General features: G+C 35.0%; 1 protein-coding gene across 1 annotated transcript; it reads left to right on the forward strand.

The window, feature by feature from the left end:
* The first annotated feature begins 10590 nt into the window (after positions 1-10590).
* LOC130936099 (probable xyloglucan endotransglucosylase/hydrolase protein 32) lies at positions 10591-14015 on the forward strand. Its single transcript, XM_057866086.1, has 4 exons — positions 10591-10942; positions 11049-11149; positions 11230-11447; positions 13329-14015. Exons 1-4 carry the CDS (start codon positions 10747-10749, stop codon positions 13693-13695), a joined length of 882 nt encoding a protein of 293 aa, XP_057722069.1. The 5' UTR covers positions 10591-10746; the 3' UTR covers positions 13696-14015.
* The last annotated feature ends 8431 nt before the right edge of the window (positions 14016-22446 follow it).

The raw sequence follows: 22446 nt of genomic DNA on the forward strand, positions 1-22446 counted from the left end.
AGCTTATGGACTTGTAGAGGATGTTCTGGTAAAGATTGAAAACCATTACATCCTTGCTGATTTCATAGTCCTAGAGACTGGGAAGTGCATGGATGAATCCATCATCCTTGGCAGACCCTTCCTAGCCACAGCAAAGGATGTGATTGATGTTGACAGAAGAGAATTGATCATTCAAGTGAATGAAGAATCCCTTGTGTTTAAGGCTCAAGGATATCCCTCTGTAACCATGGAGAGGAAGCATGAAGAGCTTCTCTCAAAACAGAGTCAAACAGAGCCCCCACAGTCAAACTCTAAGTTTGATATTGGGAGGCCACAACCAAATTCTAAGTTTGGTGTTGAACCCCCACATTCAAACTCTAAGTTTGGTGTTGGGAGGTTCCAACATTACTCTGAACATCTGTGAGGCTCCATGAGAGCCCGCTGTCAAGCTACTGACACTAAAGAAGCGCTTGTTGGGAGGCAACCCAATGTTATATTTATCTATTTTCCTTTGTTATTTTATGTTTTCTGTAGGTTGATGATCATGTCACAAAATCAATTGAAAAAGCAAAAACAGAATGAAAAACAGAAAGAAAAACAGCACACCCTGGAGGAAAACTTGATGGCGTTTAAACACCAGTGAAGACAGCAAAATGGGCGTTTAACGCCCAGTCTGGCACCATTCTGGGCGTTTAACGCCAGAAAGGGGTACCAGACTGGCGTTTAACGCCAGGAATGGGCAAGAAGCTGGTGTTAAACGCCAGAAATGGGCACCATCCCGGCGTTTAACACCAGGATTGGCAGAATGAGCATTTTTGCACACCACTTGGTGCAGGGATGAGCCTTCCTTGACCCCTCAGGATCTGTCCCCCACAGGATACCCACCTACCCCACCACTCTCTCTCTTCTTCACCCATTCACCAATCACCTCAATACATCTTCCCCAAAAACCCCTCACCTATCAAATCCCACCATTCTCTTCACCACTCACATCCATCCTTCATAAAACCCCACCTACCCCACCATCCAAATTCAAACCACTTTTCCTCCCAAACCCACCCATAATGGCCGAACCCTACCCCTCTCTCCACCTCTATATAAACCCTTCTTCACTCCTTCATTTTCACACAACCTAAACACTACTTCTCCCCCTTGGCCGAACCACAAAGCCCCATCCATCTCCTCTATTTCTTCTTCTACTCTCTTCTTTCATCTTTTGCTCGAGGACGAGCAAACCTTCTAAGTTTGGTGTGGTAAAAGCGTTGCTTTTTGTTTTTCCATAACCATTTATGGCACCTAAGGCCGGAGAAACCTCTAGAAAGAGGAAAGGGAAGGCAAAAGCCTCCACCTCCGAGTCATGGGAGATGGAGAGATTCATCTCAAGGGTGCATCAAGACCACTTCTATGAAGTTGTGGCCATGAAGAAGGTGATCCCCGAGGTCTCTTTCAAACTCAAAAAGAGTGAATATCCGGAGATCCGACATGAAATCCAAAGAAGAGGTTGGGAAGTTCTTACCAACCCCATTCAACAAGTTAAAATCTTAATGGTTCAAGAGTTCTATGCCAATGCATGGATCACCAAGAACCATGATCAAAGTGTGAACCCGGACCCAAAGAATTGGCTTACAATGGTTCGGGGAAAATGCTTAGATTTTAGTCCGAAAAATATAAGGTTGGCATTCAACTTGCCCATGATGCAAGGAGATGAACACCCTTACACTAGAAAGGTCAACTTTGATCATAGGTTGGACCAAGTCCTCATAGACATTTGTGAAGAGGGCGCTCAATGGAAGGGAGATTCAAGAGGGAAGCCGGTTCAACTGAGAAGGCATGACCTCAAGCCCGTGGTTAGGGGATGGTTGGAGTTTATCCAACGCTTAATCATTCCCACTAGCAACCAGTCCGAAGTCACTATAGACCGCGCTATCATGATTCATAGCATCATGATTGGAGAGGAAGTAGAAGTACATGAGGTTATATCCCAAGAACTTTATAAGGTGGCGGACAAGCCTATCACTAAGAAAAGGATGGAGCAAACAAGAGATCCCACTCATGGACATGAGGAAAATCCTCATCATGAAATTCCTGAGATACCTCAAGGGATACACTTTCCTCCACAAAACTATTGGGAGCAAATCAACACCTCCCTAGGAGAATTGAGTTCCAACATGGGACAACTAAGGGTGGAGCACCAAGAACATTCCATCCTCCTCCATGAAATTAGAGAAGATCAAAGAATCATGAGAGAGGAGCAACAAAGGCAAGGAAAAGACATTGAGGAGCTCAAGCACTCCATAAGATCTTCAAGAGGAAGAACAAGCCGCCATCACTAAGGTGGACCCGTTCTTTAATCTCCTTGTTCTTTATTTTTCTTTTTTTTTCGAAAATTATGCTTTATGTTTGTGTCTTATGATCATTAGTGTCTTAGTGTCTATGCCTTAAAGTTATGAATGTCCTATGAATCCATCACCTTTCTTAAATGAAAAATGTTCTTAAATTAAAAAAGAGAAGAATTGCATGAATTTTGAATTTTATAACAGATTAATTATTTTGATGTCGTGGCAATACTTTGACTTCTGAATATATGCTTGAACAGTGCATATGTCTTTTGAATTTGTTGTTCATGAATGTTGGCTCTTGAAAGAATGATGAAAAAAGGAGACATGTTACTGAGGATCTGAAAAATCATAAAAATGATTCTTGAAGCAAGAAAAAGCAGTGAATACAAAAAAAAAAGAGAGATTATGTGCGAAAAAAAAAGAGAGAGAGAAAGCAAGCAGAAAAAGCCAACAGCCCTTTAAACCAAAAGGCAAGGGTAAAAATAAAGTCGTGATCCAAGGCAAAAAAAAGAGTGTGCTTAAGAACCCTGGACACCTCTAATTGGGGACTTTAGCAAAGCTGAGTCACAATCTGAAAAGGTTCACCCAGTTATGTGTCTGTGGCATGTATGTATCCGGTGGTAATACTGGAAGACAGAGTGCTTTGGGCCACGGCCAAAACTCATAAAGTTGCTGTGTTCAAGAATCATCATACTTAACTAGGAGAATCAATAACACTATCTGGATTCTGAGTTCCTATAGAAGCCAATCATTCTGAATTTCAAAGGATAGAGTGAGATGCCAAAACTGTTCAGAGGCAAAAAAGCTAAAAGCCCCGTTCATCTGATTAATACTGATCTTCATAGATATTTTTAGAATTCATTGCATATTCTCTTCTTTTTATCTTATTTGATTTTCAGTTGCTTGGGGACAAGCAACAATTTAAGTTTGGTGTTGTGATGAGCGGATAATTTATACGCTTTTTGGCATTGTTTTTAGTATGTTTTTAGTATGTTTTAGTTAGTTTTTATTATATTTTTATTAGTTTTTAGTTAAAATTCACTTTTCTGGACTTTACTATGATTTTGTGTATTTTTCTGTGATTTCAGGTATTTTCTGGCTGAAATTGAGGGACCTGAGCAAAAATCTTATTCAGAGGCTGAAAAGGACTGCAGATGCTATTGGATTCTGACCTCCCTACACTCAAAGTGGCTTTTTTGGAGTTACAGAAGCCCAATTGGCGCGCTGTTAATTGCGTTGGAAAGTAGACATCCTGGGCTTTCCAGCAATGTATAATAGTCCATACTTTGCCCGAGATTTGATGGCCCAAACAGGCATTCCAAGTCAGCTCAAGAATTCTGGCGTTAAACGCCGGAACTAGCACAGAAGTGGGAGTTAAACGCCCAAACTGGCACAAAAGCTGGCGTTTAACTCCAAGAAAAGTCTCTACACATGAAAGCTTCAATGCTCAGCCCAAGCACATACCAAGTGGGCCCAGAAGTGGATTTTTATGTAATTTACTCATCTTTGTAAACCCTAAGCTACTAGTCATCTACAAATAGGACCTTTTACTATTGTAGGATATCTTTTGATCATGTTTTTATGATTGAACCCTCTTTGGGAGGCTAGCCATTCGGCCATGCCTAGACCTTGTTCTTATGTATTTTTAACGGTGGAATTTCTACACACCATAGATTAAGGTGTGGAGCTCTGCTATACCTCGAGTATTAATGCAATTACTATTGTTCTTCTATTCAATTCGGCTTATTCTTGTTCCAAGATATCACTTGTTCCTCAACTTGATGAAGGTGATGATCCGTGACACTCATCATCATTCTCACCTATGAACGTGTGCCTGACAACCACCTCCGTTCTACCTTAGATTGAGTGGATATCTCTTAGATCCCTTAATCAGAATCTTCGTGGTATAAGCTAGAATTGATGGTGGCATTCAAGAGAATCCGGAAGGTCTAAACCTTGTCTGTGGTATTCTGAGTAGGATTCAAGGATTGAATGACTGTGACGAGCTTCAAACTCGTGATTGTGGGGCATTAGTGACAGACGCAAAAGAATCACTGGATTCTATTCCGACATGATCGAGAACCGACAGATGAATAGCCGTGCTGTGACAGAGCGTGTTGAACATTTTTACTGAGAGGACGGGACTGTAGCCACTGACAACGGTGATGCCCAACATACAGCTTGCCATGGGAAGGAGTAAGAAGGATTGGATGAAGACAGTAGAAAAGCAGAGAGACGGAAGGGACAAAGCATCTCCATACGCTTATCTGAAATTCTCACCAATAAATTACATAAGTATCTCTATCTTTATTTTATGTTTTATTTATCTTTTAATTATCAATCCTCCATAATCATTTGAATCCACCTGACTGAGATTTACAAGATGACCATAGCTTGCTTCATACCAACAATCTCCGTGGGATCGACCCTTACTCGCGTAAGGTTTATTACTTGGACGACCTAGTGCACTTGCTGGTTAGTTGTGCGAAGTTGTGATAAAGAGTTGAGATTGCAATTGAGCGTACCATGTTGATGGCGCCATTGATGATCACAATTCCGCGCACCATGGTATACCTTGGAGGAAGGCTATAAGGAGGCCAACCAGTGATTACCGGGGGTTGAGTTTGTAATGTGTTACCACGTGGGTATCTATTACACCTGTTAATCCCTGTTTAGGAACTAGTAACCACTACACTTTCACTCACTATATTTCCTTCCGGACGTGAAGTCACGTCCGAAGATTGTGCAACTACAGGTGCACTATCAATTGTGGATGAACCACCGTTAACATTCGAAACCTTGTCTGCCATGTGTACAATTCTTTCACTTCTCAATTGCATACACTATGGCAACATATAACCATTTGACACATCTGAATTTTCAAACTGTTCTACTAGGTGTGTCAATTTATTTTGTCGATTTTTAACAAATCGAGAGTGGTTTGATATCTAGTGGTCTGGGAGCAAAACCTACTCCTCTTTGTGGTACCAGTTTTCTAAAAGTGCATAAAAGGACATTTCAATTGATTAAAATAGAAAGAAAATCTGAAAGACAAACAAAGCAATTTTGAAAATAAATTGACTAAAATTGAAATAAATTGCATTGAATTTAAATGAAAGCAATAAAGTGCCTTCGATCAAATCAAACAGCTTTTGAAATTGAAATCAAAGTACTAAAATGTAAAATTGAACACGAAAATTAAATGTTGCTTTAAAAAGTAAATTTGCAAAGAAATTAAAGACATCAAAAAATGTAAATGAAAGTGTAAAAACAATGGAAGGTACCCTACAGAAAAGTAATTCGAGGCAGATTCAAAAAGTCTCTGGGATGTAAGTGTGCTTGAGTATTTTTTTTGAAAAGATTCCAACCCTTGTTCCTTCGAGTCTTCTCATACTTATAAAAATCTTCGACCGATCATATTGAGATGTAACTTCTACGTTCATTAGCCTTTAAACAACTGTTTCCGCTCTTTTTGCCTAACATAAATAATTGGTAGAAATAACCTTCGACACTTGAACTATTCGATTCAAACATATTAATCAGCATCCTCGACTAAATTCATCGACTAGCTCTTACTTCATATTCTCTGTCATAAACTTTCTCGATACAAAAATTTATTATTTTTTAGGACACAAACTTACTAAATCTCAAATTCAACATTTTTTAAAATAGAATATTTTCGACTAACAATATCATATATGAAATGCTTCACCAAAGATGTGAAAAACTACTCTCTCCTTTAAATAATTATTTCGTTTTCTTTTTAGATTTATTACATCATGTAGTTAATGCACAAACACCATAGCACATTTTCCCCATTGAGAGATTTCCCACACCACCGGCTTTTCTTAATGCAGAATAGCAGCAAATCTTAGTGTCGGTAAGACTTTATCACTTATTTTGGATGGGGTATTTAATTTGTTCGATGATTGAATGCTTTTAGCTAAGCTTTTGTTTTGTTTTGTTTTTCAATGCATGCATGCCCTGTGGATGATGTAATAAGCATCCAAAGGCTATGTTGAAAATTCATTTCAAATGTTTATGATTGAGATTACCCTCATCTTGTCTCATCATCATTTAATCAACTTGTTATGTTTGTAGGATTATCCTTTTTCCTCTTCCCTTCAATAATGTTGTCACATAATGTATATTCTTGGATAGATTATCCTTTAATTTCTTCTTATTGCTTTTTAATTTAATTTGTTTTTAACTCCCATCAGAAAAATAAAACAAAATAAAATTGCTTTTTCCATACAAGCATCTCAAAATTTCTTTGCTTGTGAGACAAGTAGATATACATAGAAATACAAGATAAAAGACGCACAAAAAAAAAAGACATTTCACTTTGCATGTAACTGAAGCTTTTTATGGCCCCCTCCTTGTTTTTTTTTCCTATGATGTTTGCTCAGTAAATTAAACGTATCGCTATCAACCTCTTTCAGCAAGAGAAATCATTCATACTAATTAATTTTCTTCCCTTTACGGTTACAATCAGACATAAAGTACTAACTATAGCACTATTTGGGAGTAGCGCTAATAAGTAATAACATAGTTAAGGAAGACTTACATTGATAGTCACATAAATTTTCGTCCTTAGAACTTTGAATATATCAGCATATTTGCTTTACGGAAATGTGAAAATTAGTAAAAAAAATCATAATTTATTTTATTTAGTATTTATTAATTATTATAATAATTAATAAATATTAAATAAGACAAATTCTGATCGTGTTTTTAACCGTAACAGTTAACAATAATAATATGATAATATATATATTCAGCCCTATCAATAATTTAGAGGTAATGTATAATGTAATTTCTAAAATTATAATGCTCATTAAAATGATCTTTGACTTTTATAAATAATTAAATTATTGATTCTTAAATTTATAAATTATTAATTTTTATACTAAAATTTTAGTCATTATTTTATTGTTGAAAATATTATATCAATACTGTGACATTCTATGTCAGTACTATATTAACAGTAATTGAAGTAAAGAAAAAAGAATTTATAATTTATAAATCAGACATCAATTCAATTATTTTTAAGAAACAAGAGTTATTTTAATAAGTGCTGAGAATTTTATACCAATCTGAGCATTACCTCCAAATATATATGATTGGGGTGTAATGTAACAGCAATATGTAATGGGAGCTAGGTCTAATAATAATCCATGATGAATGTTATTTTTCATAGACAAATTAAATCCTAACAAGTTGTGCATCAATAACATACACATCTCTGATGATATATAAAACAATCCGTTCTAAATTTCTAATTCAAGCTTCTTAGAGTCTTGTGAGTTTTTTATTTTGTCGGGTAAGGGTGGCCCTACACCCAATGTGACCGACAAAATAGTGCACTTCTTTTGAAAAATAAATAATAAGCTCTATGCACTTATGCGGTGTTTGAAAACTTGAATTCAGTGTATATATATGTATTTCTCTTAGCTAGGCTTATTACCACATTAATAATTATATTATATATGTTTGCTTCATCTATCTCTGACTGCTAGCTATATGAGGCTGAATAATTCAATAATAATGGCTCTTCTTGTGTCTTGTGACTTTTTGGTATGCTTCCAGGGAGCCATGCCTTTAGTTCATGTTGTTGACAACTCAGAATTAAGAATTCCACATATATTGTTATATCATACAACATAGATGCATGGAGGCACTATATTGGTCCACAAGATCAATTTTTTTATTTTTAATCTTTTGTGTGTCTAGCTCCACAAGAAGACAAATTAAAATAAATTGGATCTCAAATTATTGATGGCTGACCAAGCATAAATTAAAGTCCTTAGCATTGCATTTTAATTTGATTTTACTATCCAAATTTGCTCAAAATCTTTGTTAGTTGCATGTTTGGGGTTATAGTAATATATGTACTACCATTTATAGCTGAACAAAGTTTGTCTAACATGCCAAATCATGAGTATACCTGAGGAATCATTGACCTAAATATGGAAAATGAAATGTTGCATTAGAGCATGATGATATATTAAAATAATGAAGCATGCATGTTGCCTAGTGCTATTTATCATCACCAATTATTTGATTGTGTTCTTTTCCATATAGGATATTATATCTAATGTGGTTGGTTGTGATAATTTTGGACTTCTTTATTTAATTGATCAGTGTTAATAACTAAGATCACAAAATATTTGTACAATATAGATAGATTATCACTAGCTGGGTAGCAAGGGACATATATTGATGATATACTATATATTATATTCTACGTGTCAATCAGCCATTGTTGTGCCCCACTGATTAATGATTATATCAAATCAAAGTATTTGGGGTCCCTTATTGGATGGTTCATGACCCACTCCATTGATGAAGTTCACAGGATCAAGCACACCTTTCCTCTCTTTGATTCATGACATAATTGGCTCTATTAGCACCTGACCCACATTTTTTTTTTTCCTATCCTCATCCTATCAATTGAAAAATCGACTTAATCATGTTAAATGTAAATTTTCACGCACTATTATATTAATTGAGTACAATATACTTGTGAAACGAATAATGCCATGTGTTATACGTAAAGTAGAAAGTGCAGCCCTAGTTAGAAGAGAGAGAACAAACCAGTGAATCTATTTAGAATTATCAATTTACTTATGAAAGTACCTTTTGAATTTGTTAACCACACAAAAATTCTCAATATATTTTAAAATATGACAAATGTATCAAATCATTAAATATGATTAAACAACTATTTTTTAAAGTATAAAAAATATAAAAATCAAATTTCTGTTTTTTATGTATTTTATAAATAATTATCTAAATATTTTTACAAAATAGATCAAATGCACAGACGATTTGCATCCTAAATTTAAATTTTATTTGTCACTTATAAAAAAAACTAATTTTTTATATTTTTCTTATATTTTTAAATACTTTTAACATATTTTTATTTCTAAGAAATTTGAAAGATACTTCTAATATACAGTGACTTGACAATTGAGGGGGACTTATGTTGATTTACTTTATTTGAGAAATAATAAATAAAGTAGTAGGTTATAAACTTTAATTTTTTACATGTTTTATTAATCTGATTAGTATATATGTTATTTTTTAAATGTCGACTATTCATATAAAACATAATAAAGTAGAGAAATAAAATTTGTCTAGTAAATAAGGAGTGTAACATTCTTTATTTAATAAGAGCATTTAAAGTTAAAATACTTTTGTAAAATCTTATATTAATAAGGCTGATATTATTAATTAATAAAAATTCACATATGATATGGCCTAGGCTGAATGGTAACAAGGACAGTGAGAAAGGGAAATAGCAATGGTGAGTAGCACAGAGAAAAAAGATGGGGGTGGTTGAAATTCAGGGTTGAGTCACAAATTTCTGTAGCCTTGAATGAAATTGGAAAGCATAGAGGTACAAGCTATAAAACTTAATTGGTTGGAATAAAAAAAGGCCATGCAAACACAGAAGAAGATGACATAAATAAAGATCCACATTTAAGACACATTCATCTACCCTCTTCTGTATACCATCATCTTTTTCTAACCTTTCCAACCAAGCTAACAGGTTTTCTGTCATAACCAATAAAGAGAGGTGGGGATAAAAAAAAGATGAAAGAAAAAAGAAGTAGCAATAACGGCAGAAAATGAAAAACAAATAAATTGAAAATATCCTAAGTTCCCTATGCAATGTGTGAATTAAATGTTACCTGAGAATTAAAAGAAACTCCCATTTTGTATATGATGATTTACAAATCATTATTGCTATGTTTGCTTTATCCAATCTATTTGACCAGTGTCATTTTGAAATTCCACAAGCTTAATATTCTGATCTGTTGCAAATTTATGTTTGTAATAAATGTAGACTTTTATCTTAAACGTGGTTATAGAAATTATAAGAAAATAAACTGCACTTATTCTAGCAATTATAATTTTTTTTATAATTAACTTAGATTAATATACTAGTTAGTTTATTCATCTATTTAACCAAGTCTTATAAGTTGGAATTCTTCTTTATATATGCAATAATTTATTGGCCAACAATAAACATTTAAATAAAATTTAAATTTTTAAACAAATAATCGTTGATCTATCAGATTAAAAAATATAGGAAAAAATAGAATAATAATATCTTTTAGATATATTATTTATTGATCAACGTTTAATTCAGCTTAATCCATCCACAATTACAACTCACCATTAATTCTCTGAGGGACCCACTAAATTCTTGTTATTTATACCAAGCTCACTGCCATTACCATAACTCTTATTCCACATATATATATATATGCACCATAATTTGAGCAGTTTTCCCTTAACATTTGTCTTACTTAACAGTTAGGAGTTAGAACACACACCCCTTGCATTGGTACACAACAGAATCACTCTGCTTTCTACTAGACACTTTTGCTCACTGGCCATTGCTTTCTTTCATTCATTCATGGCTCTTTTTGTATTTGCTATTTTAATGTTGATGGCCCCTTCAAGCAATGCTGAGTGGCCACCTTCACCTGGCTACTGGCCAAGTTCCAAATTCAAGACGATGAACTTTTACAAAGGTTTTAGGAACCTTTGGGGCCCCCAGCACCAAAGAATAGAACAAAATGCATTAACAATTTGGCTTGATAGAACCTCAGGTTGTAGTTTCAACACACTTCTTCACTTTATATCATATGCTTAATTATCCAATATAATTACTAACTTTTATTATTAGTTCAATGCTTTTCTGTTCTGCTTAAACAGGAAGTGGCTTCAAGTCTGTTGCTCCGTTTCGATCCGGATACTTTGGTGCTTCCATTAAGCTCCAACCTGGCTACACTGCTGGAGTTATAACAGCTTTCTATGTAAGTACATTAAGGAATCCCACTAATCATGTTTATCTAACTCGTTGCTAATTAACATGATTTTATTTTCTTAATCGAAGCTTTCCAACAATGAAGCTCATCCTGGATTCCATGATGAAGTAGACATTGAGTTTCTTGGGACTACGTTTGGAAAGCCTTACACTTTGCAGACCAATGTTTATATCAGAGGAAGTGGAGATGGTCAAATTATAGGCAGAGAGATGAAGTTCCATTTATGGTTTGATCCAACCAAAGATTTTCATCACTATGCTATTCTCTGGAGTCCTAAGGAAATAATGTAAGTCACTAATTGTATGTAATACATTGTTTTTCATTACTTCAATTCCTACGATCCATACATTAATATAGGTGCCATATTAAAAAGTTAATGTTTCTTCTAAATAAAGATAATTAAGAGAAGTAGATTACTCGAAAAAGGGTAAGCGTTATTTAGGATACGTTTGGTTTAGCTTTTAAGTCTAAAAATTCACATTTAATTTTTTTTAAAAGTCTCAACTTTTTGTTTAGCTATTTTTCTTCTTTTTTAAACACAAATGTAATTCTATATTTTAATTTCCATTCACCTGAATTAACAAATTGTACTTTTTACTTTCAATTATTATGGTTAAAGAAGTAATTAAAAATTTTTTTTTATCAATTTTATCCTTCATTCTTATACGTAAAAAGAGATACAAAGAACAATCATCAAAATTCTCATATTTAATGTTTTTATGATTATGTTTTACAAGTAAATATTTTATTTTTTTCATAATATTATTTTTAGTATTTTCTTTTAAATTTTGATTTTTTCTTATCAGTTTATCATTTATTTTTTTGGTTCATACTTCATACTGTTGTTTTTTTTAGCTTTTTTATTAAGAAGACCAAATTAATAAAAAAAATAAAATACTAAAAAATTATGGCAAAAGAATTATTAAATTTCAACATATAATTTTTTTAATTATAACAAAAAAAATGTTAAAAAATATATAATTTTAAATAATAGAAATTCATATCTTTTTAAATAATTTTTATTTAAAAATAATTTATTAATAATATAATTCAAATAATATTTATTTTATTATATAATCTATTTTAATATAAAATTATCAAATATAAACTACGTTAATATAAAATATTTTTAATCAAAATTAAATTTATAAAATTAATTTGACACAGCGTATTTATAAACATTAATCCAAATTAGACGGTTTCGTTTTCTGCCGAAAGGATATGGAAGAAGATAAAAAGAATCCACAGTATGAACTTGGATTGGACTCTGTGTATGTCTCATCGATTTGATTGGTTCGTTCTGATCATTTTTGCTGTCCCGTTTTAGGAGCGAGCACTGTTTGATATTTTGGAAGATGAAAGAGAAAGGATTCCTCTTTCTCTGAAATTAAGATAGAAAGCTAAGCCAATGGAAATTTGACAGATTTTTAATACTTAATAATACGTTCTAGTGTCACATAAAAAGTATATATAGAATCAAAAAGTATATATAGAATCAATATCACATGAATGGCACAAAAATCATCGTAATCATGCAAGTGTGGGGTGAACAAAATCTGATATAACTTGACTAATGGAAAAAAGTTAAAAGTAACATTAACTAATTTATTGATGTAGCTATTCTTTTTGTTGACAGCTACTGAAACTATCAAATTGAGCACAACAATAAAACTGCATTATTAGAAAAAGGTGCATGCTATGTGCCTATATATTTATCTAATTTATTAACAAAAATAAAAGTTAATATTTAATGTAAAAAATATAAAAATACATAATTTTTAAATATTTAAAATTTATCATAAAAAATACCAAATTTTTTATAGACACTAAAAAATTTGCCTTGGAAAAATACAATCACCATATAGTAAATGTTAAAAAGTGGCCGTTAATCATTCCTTGCCTGCACATTCATATAAATGACTAAATGAGAAAATATTTTATGTACTCGTTATGACTCACATAATAAATTATTGTATATGCATTTAGAACAGGTAATTATTGATAGGAATAAATAGGAAATGATAATGCAATTTTAAATTTTAAAAGTGACATTATATTTTATAAAAGTAGCATTATCATCTTTGGAATAAATATTCGTAACTTTGAAATATGATACGAAAATAAATATAAATAACTTGCATTTACTGAAACTGAAATATGTGATCAGATTCTTTGTGGATGATGTGCCAATAAGGAGGTACCCGAGGAAAAGTGCAGAGACATTTCCAATGAGGCCAATGTGGCTTTATGGTTCAATATGGGATGCATCATCATGGGCAACCGAGGATGGCAAGTACAAAGCTGATTATAGGTACCAACCCTTTGTGGCAAGGTACACAAACTTCAAGGCTAGTGGTTGCACGGCGTATGCGCCGCGCTGGTGCCACGCCGTCTCAGCCTCGCCCTATAGGTCCGGCGGGTTGAGTAGGCAGCAATATAGTGCCATGAGATGGGTGCAAATGTACCACATGGTTTACAACTATTGTCAAGACTCCAAAAGGGATCATAGGCTAACACCTGAGTGTTGGAGTTAAAATAATAATAAAAAAAAAGGTTAAAAAATTTAACATTCATATATGGACATTCGAAGTTGGCCAAATTGAGGTATTGATAAATTGTTAATGGACTCTTCATTATAGGTTCCAAAGAAACACTGTTGCCTTGTGGTTTTATTTTATCTTTTTCCTATGTTTGAGAAAGTTTGTTTCTTTTTTCATTTTCTTTTCTAAAAAGAAAAAAAAAATTATGAGGGGTAACTTCGATTTGGGATTGGCCCCTCACATGACAGCAACATTGATGCAAGTGTTGTTTGAGCGTCCAAGGCTCTCAAGACAGGAGAAAAATTTGGAAGATTGTGAGGGATTTGTTCTTTTCATAATATATATATATATATATATATATATATATATATATATATATATATATATATATATGTTTGGTTTCTTTTTTTTTATAACTTCTGAAAAATAGAAGAAATTAAGAAGAGTGGAGGAAGAAGAAAGGGAAATAATGAAAAGGAAAGTGGCCAATGTGTATCAGTGTATGGATGAATGAATGCGGCACACTCTTCATTTACGCCTTTTAATTTTGGTATTGCTCTTCGAGTAGTGTTTTTTTAATAATATTAAAATTTGATGTATTTTTTTAGGTGAAAATCACAAATCTGAAAATCAATAATTTTTTAATTTTCTTTTAAATATGCAAATTTAAAGATTAAATTTATTTTTTATTTAAAATTGTTTTAAACATACAAATCTGACCTTTAAATTTGTATTTTAATATTAATTTTTTTATATATGTAAATCGGACCTTTAATTTATTTTACAATAAAAAAGATTATTTTAACACAGATCAGACCTATTGATTTGTGCATTATGAATCTGACTTTTAGATCTCTCTATAAATTTTATTATTCCTTAAATTTGAGGATCTAATTTGTTATTTAAAATAAACAAAATTAAACTCATATAAAAAAATATACCAATTCACCATTATATTGAATTACAGACAATTTTCTTTTATTTCTAAAAAAATTAGCCTTATTTATAGTGTTATTGTCACTTATTTGATAATGGCAAGTATGTATGTTATGCACTCCAAGTTTGTTGTTAAAAATAAGAAACCAAATTGAAGAAAATAAAGTGTATTATTGAGTGTAGTTTGAAATAATATAATATACAAAGTTATATATAGATGGTAGAAGAATCAAAGTAATAAAGAAATAACATCCTACAATAAATATACAAATATGCTAAATAATTATAATTGATACTAACTGATTTAATTGATCTTAATTATACTCTAACATTCCCCTCAAACTCAAGTGGGAGTTATGGATACCATCTTGAGTTTGGCACTAGAGTCCAAAAACGAGTAGGATGATTAGTCTTCGTAAAAATATCAGTAGTCTGATCCAAAGTCCTAACAGCTACGAGACGGACAGCATCAATAAGGAGACGTTGCCGAACAAAGTAATAATCAATCTTATGTGTTTGGTGCGTTCATGAAAAACATCATTATAAGCAATCTGAATAGCACTACGGTTGTCACAAAAAATATTATTTGGGGACGACTGAAGGGTACCGAAGTAATTGAGAAGCCAACGAATTGAGACAACCTTAATAGTGGTGTCAGCAAGAGCACAGTATTCAGCTTCGGTGTTTGATCGAGCAGTGAACATTTGCTTCCTGGCTCGCTAAGAAATGAGAGAGTCACCGAAAAGTGATACACGAAATCGTGAATTCACACTTTTCTCATAACTCTGCGCAGTTGACCAGCAAGTGCACTGGGTCGTCCAAGTAATACCTTACGTGAGTAAGGGTCGATCCCACGGAGATTGTCGGTTTGAAGCAAGCTATGGTCATCTTGTAAATCTCAGTCAGGCGGATTCAAATGGTTTTGAGGTTTTGATGATTAAAAGAGAAACAAAACATAAAATAGGATAGAGATACTTATGCAATTCATTGGTGAAAATTTCAGATAAGCGTATAGAGATGCTTTGTTCCCTCTAAACCTCTGCTTTCCTATTGTCCTCATCCAATCATGTGTACTCCCTTCCATGGCAAGCTGTATGTTGGTGAATCACCGTTGCCAATGGCTACCATCCGTCCTCTCAGTGAAAACATATCCGCTACGGTTTCCCGCATGGCTAATCAGCTGTCGGTTCTCGATCGTGTCGGAGTAAGATCCATTGATCCTTTTGCACACTGTCACTGCGCTCAACAGTCACGAGTTTGAATCTCGTCACAGTCATCCCATCCCAGATCCTACTCGGAATACCATAGACAAGGTTTAGACTTTCCGGATCTCAAGAATGCTGCCAATTGATTCTAGCTTATACCACGAAGACTCTGATCTCACGGAATGGAAGGCTCCGTTGTTAGGAGAGGCAACCATGCGTCATGAACCAGGAGGCCAAGAGACACACACTCAAGCTCTTGTAGATAGAACGGAAGTGATTGTCAGGCACGCGTTCATAAGGGAGGATGATGATGAGTGTCATAGATCATCACATCTATCAGGTTGAAGTACGAGTGAATATCTTAGAACAAGAATAAGCGTGAATTGAATAGAGAAACAATAGTACTTTGCATTAATTCTTGAGGAACAGCAGAGCTCCACACCTTAATCTATGAGGTGTAGAAACTCCACTGTTGAAAATACATAAGTGATGAAGGTCCAGGCATGGCCGAATGGCCAGCCCCCAAAACGTGATCAAGAGATCAAAAGTGATCCAAAGATAGTCTTAAAAATGATCTAAAGATATGAATATAATAGTAAAAAGTGCTATTTATACTAAACTAGTAAACTAGGTTTATAGAAAATGAGTAACTAAGTGTAGATAGTGCGGAAATCCACTTCTGGGGCCCACTTGGTGTGTGTTTGGGCTGAGCATTGAAGCTTTCACGTGAATAGGCTCTTCTTGGAGTTTAAACGCTAGTTTTGGTGTCAGTTTGGGCGTTTAACTCCAGCTTTGGTGCCAGTTCTGGCGTTTTACGCCAGAAAAAGGGTCTCTAATGGGCGTTTGGACGCCGGTTTGGGCCATCAAATCTCTGACAAATTATAGACTATTATACATTGCTGGAAAGCCCAAGATGTCTACTTTCTAACGCATTTAAGACGCGCCAATTGAGCTTCTGTAGCTCTAAAAAATTCACTTCGAGTGCAGGGAGGTCAGAATCCAACAGCATCTTCAGTCCTTTCTCAGCCCCTGAATCAGATTTTTGCTCAGGTCCCTCAATTTCAGCTAGAAAATACCTAAAATCATAGAAAAACACACAAACTCATAGTAAAGTCTAGAAATGTGATTTTTGCATAAAAACTAATAAAAATATACTAAAAAGTAACTAAAACATATTAAAAACTATGTAAAAATAATGCCAAAAATTGTATAAATTATCCGCTCATCACAACACCAAACTTAAATTGTTGCTTGTCCCCAAGCAACTGAAAACAAAATTGGATAAAAAGAAGAGAATATACAATAAATCTCAAAATATCAATGAAACTTAGTCCCAATTAGATGAGTGGGGCTAGTAGCTTTTTGCCTCTGAATAGTTTTGGCATCTCACTTTATCCCTTGAAGTTCAGAATGATTGGCATCCATTAGGAACTCAAAATTTAGATAGTGTTATTGATTCTCCTAGTTCAGTATGTTGATTCTTGAACACAACTACTTTATGAGTCTTGGCCGTGACCCTAAGCATCTTGTTTTCCAGTATTACCACCGGATACATAAATGCCACAGACACATAACTGGGTGAACCTTTTTAGATTGTGACTCAGCTTTGCTAGAGTCCCCAGTTAGAGGTGTCCAGAGTTCTTAAGTACACTCTTTTGCTTTGGATCACGACTTTAACCACTCAGTCTCAAGCTTTCCACTTGGACCTTCATAACACAAGCACATGGTTAGGGACAGCTTGATTTAGCCGCTTAAGCTAGGATTTTATTCCTTTGGGCCGTCCTATCCACTGATGCTCAAAGCCTTGGATCCTCTTTATCCTTGCCTTTTGGTTTAAAGGGCTATTGGCTTTTTCTGCTTGCTTTTTCTTTTTCTTTATTTTTTTCGCAAGCTTGTGTTTTTCACTGCTTTTTCTTGCTTCAAGAATCAATTTTATGATTTTTTAGATTATCAATAACATTTCTCTTAGTTCATCATTCTTTCAAGAGCCAACAATTTTAACATTCATAAACTTCACTGTCAAAAATATGCAATGTTCAAGCATTCATTCAGAAAACAAAAAGTATTGCCACCACATCAAAATAATTAGACTAATTTTAAGATAAAACTCGAAATCCATGTACTTCTTGTTCTTTTGTAATTAGGAACATTTTTCATTTAAGAAAGGTGAAGGATTTATAGGACATTCATAGCTTCAAGGCATAGACACTGGACACTAATGATCATGTAACAAAGACACAATCATAGACAAACATAAAGCATAAAAAAATCGAAAAACAGAAAAACATATAACAAGAAAATTAAAGAACGGGTCCACCTTAGTGATGGCGGCTAGTTCTCCTTCTTGAAGATCCTATGGAGTGCTTGAGCTCCTCAATGTCTCTTCCTTGCTTTTGTTGTTCTTCCCTCATGGCTCTTTGGTCTTCTCTAATTTCATGGAGGATGATAGAATGCTCTTGGTGCTCTATCCTTAGTTGCTCCATATTGGAACTTAAATCTCCTAGAGAAGTGTTAAGTTATTTCCAATAGTTGTGTGGAGGAAAATGCATCCCCTCAGGTATCTCAGGGATTTCTTGATGAGGGACTTCCTCATGCGTTTGTTGAGGTCCATGAGTGGGCTCTCTTGTTTGCTTCATCCTCTTTTTAGTGATGGGCTTGTCCTCTTCAATGAAGATGTCTTCCTCTACGACAATTCCAGCCAAATGATGCAAGGGCATCTTGGCCAGTTTCACTAACCTTTTCTTTACTGTTTTTAGGGTAGTTTCATGCATTTCCTTAGAAAATAAGCTAGTTTTGGGTAGATATTCACTTACACCTTGATTCAAGCATACATTGTGCATTTTACATGATTTCATGAGGATTTTGCATGAATTTAGTGACAATTGGTATGTTGCATTACCCATGACTTGGACTAGAACTTTGATGCACTCTTTTGCTTGATTTCAGGACCAAAGGAAGCAAGGAGGAACCACTTAGCAGTCACGTTAATTTAATTAACGTAGCCACTAACGTGGAATGGGATGTAACCTGCAAAGTTAATGAGAAAAGTGATTGCCAATAACACTCTCGAAGCCATCATTGCCCACGTTAAGAGTCACGTTAACTAAGTTAACGTGAGCTCTAACGTGAAGGAAGGACTTTGAGCCAACGTTAGTGACACTTAACATTATCACTAACGTTGGCCAATGATCATAAGTGGCCACGTTAGAGTCCACGTTAACTTGGTTAACGTGGCCTCTAACGTTAATAAGGGGAAGGAAGCCAACGTTAGTGATGTTCAACATTGTCACTAACGTTGGCCTAAGGTGCAATGTGCCACGTTAACTTCCACGTTAACTTGGTTAACGTGGGAGCTAACGTGAGAGGCAAGAATGGTCGACAACGTTAGTGACACCCAACATTGTCACTAACATTGGAAGCAACCACAAAACCCCAAGGAGCCACGTTAACTTCTACGTTAACATAGTTAACGTGGAAGCTAACGGCAATGAGTGAAAGATGAGCCAACGTTAGTGACACTTAACATTGTCACTAACATTGGAAATGGTTTGCAAAGCCACGTTAACCTAGTTAACGTGGACTCTAACGAGAATAGGGGCATATTGGAACGTTAGTGACAATGTTGAGTGTCACTAACGTTCTCGAAGATTCGCACACCTACGTTAAAAGAGCCACGTTAACTAAGTTAAAGTGGACTCTAACGTAGGAAAGGGAGAGGCTCTCAATGTTATTGGGAAAGTTGAGTCCCAATAACGTGTGCGAAGGACAAAGAGGCAATGTTAGTGGCAACGTTTGTGCCACTAACGTTGAGGTTAACGTAGCCTTTACTTGGGTAAGAAACGTTAGTAAAAAAGTTGAATGACACTAACGTTTTCGAACCCATTTTCTCACTGAATGTTAACACCTCTAACATCCTGAGCTAAAGTCTCTGCCCACTTCACACTTTCTCTCTACAAGTAAAACCAAGCCCAAATGAAGAAAAGAACCGCTTCAAACTCAAGATCCAAAGGCCCAAGACTTAACGAACCAACTAGAAGCTGAGAAGAGTAGTATATATAGGAGTAGCTTTGAATTATTAGGGAGTTCTGGAGGTTGAAAGGAGAGCACTACTCTCTGTAGTTTACTCTGTTTTTCTAGTTCATTGATGTATTCTCCATCTTTGCTTTCATTTTCTAGAGCTATGAACAACTAAACCCCTTTCATTAAGTTAGGGAGCTCTGGTATAATTTGATGGATCAATACTAGTTTTCATTATTCTTCTTCTCTCTTTTCTCTTGATTTTACTTGAAAGCTTTCGATCTTCATCCCATTGGGTAGTTATCTTGGAAAAGGAGCTATTCAAACTTGGATCTCTTCTGAGCCTTGAAAGAGGAATGAAGAGATCAAGCTAGAAGTGCTTTCTCATGCTGGACCAAATTGGGTTTGGATGGATATGTGACTATAATCCTCTCAAAACTTGATTTGGGAAATGCATGTGGTATAATCAGTGACCACACTTCATCTTTTCTCATGAGCAATTGACCAAGGAATTGGCTATTGATCAAGATTTGAGAGATTGAATTGCAAGAAATTGTATTTCAATTAATTAAGATTGCCAAAGAGATCAATAAGTGCATTGATTGAGGAAGAGATGAAAATGACTTGATCCAGAGAATTTCAACATCTCCTATGCCCAATGAACTCCCCAAATTCTGATCTAACCCATTCTCTTTAATTTCTGCATTTATGTTCGTGAGCAAACACCCCATTCCCATTTACAATTCTGCAATTTAATTTCAGTCATCTAATTCCAGCTCTTTAATTCTAGCATTTACTTTTAATGTTATTTACATTACTTCCATTTTATTTTCTGCAACTCTCAACCCAAATTCTGAATTAGCTCAACTAGAACATTCTTCTAATTAAAGTTGCTTGATCAATCAATCCCTGTGGGATTCGACCTCACGCTATTGTGAGTTTTTACTTGACGACAAATTCGGTACACTTGCCGAAGGAAATTTGTTGAGAGACAATTTCCACCTGCATCAAGTTTATGGCGCCGTTGCCGGGGATTGATTGTGCATCAACAATGATTAGATTGAAAGATTACTAGATTGAGCATTTTTGTTTTGTTGATTTAATTTTCTGTTTGAGTAATTTACTTTCTGTCTTAATTAACTCCTTCCCTTTCCCCCCTCTACTCTTCGTTTTTCTTTGTTATTTACAATTCAGTTTGCTAACCCACTAACTGTTTGATATATTGCATCACTCACAACTAATAGTAATTCTGACAGCAATATTCTCTGCACATAGTTTTTCCTTGCTTGTACTTGTTGGTTGTATGACAGGGAGAAGAAGCAGGGCTTCAACTTCTTTCGATTCTGAACCAGAGACGACCCTCCTTAGATTAAGGAGGGAAGCAAGAGGGAAACGTGCAATCGGTGCTGAAGAGGAGGAGGAACACTTTGAACTAAACATGGAAGGCAACATAGAAAACCATCATGAAGAAGAGGCTAATAACCATGGGGGAGGAGGTAGAGCAAATCATGTTGGGGAGGATAGAAGAGTGTTAAGCTCTTATATCAATCCCAACCCAGGCAACTGTGGGAGCAGCATTCAGAAGCCCACCATACATGCCAACAATTTCGAGCTAAAACCTCAGCTCATCACTCTTGTGCAGAATAATTGCTCATTTGGAGGAGGTGCTCAAGAAGATCCGAATCAACACTTAACCATCTTCTTGAGGATTTGTGACACAGTGAAGTCCAATGGAGTCCACCAGGATGTCTATAGGCTGCTCTTGTTCCCATTTTCTCTCAGGGACAAGGCATTCAAATGGCTTGAATCCTTCCCAAAAGAAAGCCTGACAAATTGGGAGGAGTAGTGAATAAGTTTTTGGCAAGGTTTTACCCCCCTCAAAGGATCAATAGGCTGAGAACCGAAGTACAGACGTTCAGACAGCAAGATGGGGAGACACTTTATGAAGCTTGGGAAAGGTTCAAAGACCTAACGAGAAGATGCCCACCAGAGATGTTCAATGAGTGGGTCCAACTGCACATCTTCTATGAAGGCTTGTCATATGAATCAAAGAAGGCAGTAGATCATTCCTCTAGAGGATCCTTGAATAAGAAGAAGACCATTGAAGAAGCAATAGATGTCATTGAAACTATAGCTGAGAATGACTACTTCTATGCTTCCGAAAGAGGGAACACTAAGGGAGTAATGGAGTTAAATAATGTAGATGCTCTGCTGGCTCAGAACAAGCTCATTACCAAGCAGTTAGCTGACCTCACCAAGAAGATGGAGAGGAACCAAGTGGCAACAATCATCACCTCATCAACAACCCAAGAAGAAGTTGAAGAAGAGGACCTTGAGCAAGCCAACTACATTGGGAACTCACCTAGACAGAACCATGATCCATACTCCAAGACATACAACTCTGGATGGAGGAACCACCCAAACTTTGGGTGGGGGAATCAGCAAGAGCAAGGCCAAGACCAGAGGCGTTACAACTTCAACAACAATGCAGCTCATCAATAATTCACACAGAGGACATATCAACACCCCCACAACAACACCTCTCATCCTTCCACCTCTAATCCCAATTTACCATCAATTGATGACA

The sequence above is a fragment of the Arachis stenosperma genome, chromosome 6 (assembly GCF_014773155.1).
Source record: "Arachis stenosperma cultivar V10309 chromosome 6, arast.V10309.gnm1.PFL2, whole genome shotgun sequence".
Taxonomy (NCBI): domain Eukaryota; kingdom Viridiplantae; phylum Streptophyta; class Magnoliopsida; order Fabales; family Fabaceae; genus Arachis; species Arachis stenosperma.

Coding starts and splice junctions, on each gene's coding strand:
- LOC130936099 (XM_057866086.1), top strand. CDS start 10,747: ATGGCTCTTTTTGTATTTGCTATTTTAATGTTGATGGCCCCTTCAAGC. Junction 11,150..11,229: donor GAGTTATAACAGCTTTCTAT/GTAAGTACATTA, acceptor TCTTAATCGAAG/CTTTCCAACAATGAAGCTCA. Junction 11,448..13,328: donor TGGAGTCCTAAGGAAATAAT/GTAAGTCACTAA, acceptor ATATGTGATCAG/ATTCTTTGTGGATGATGTGC.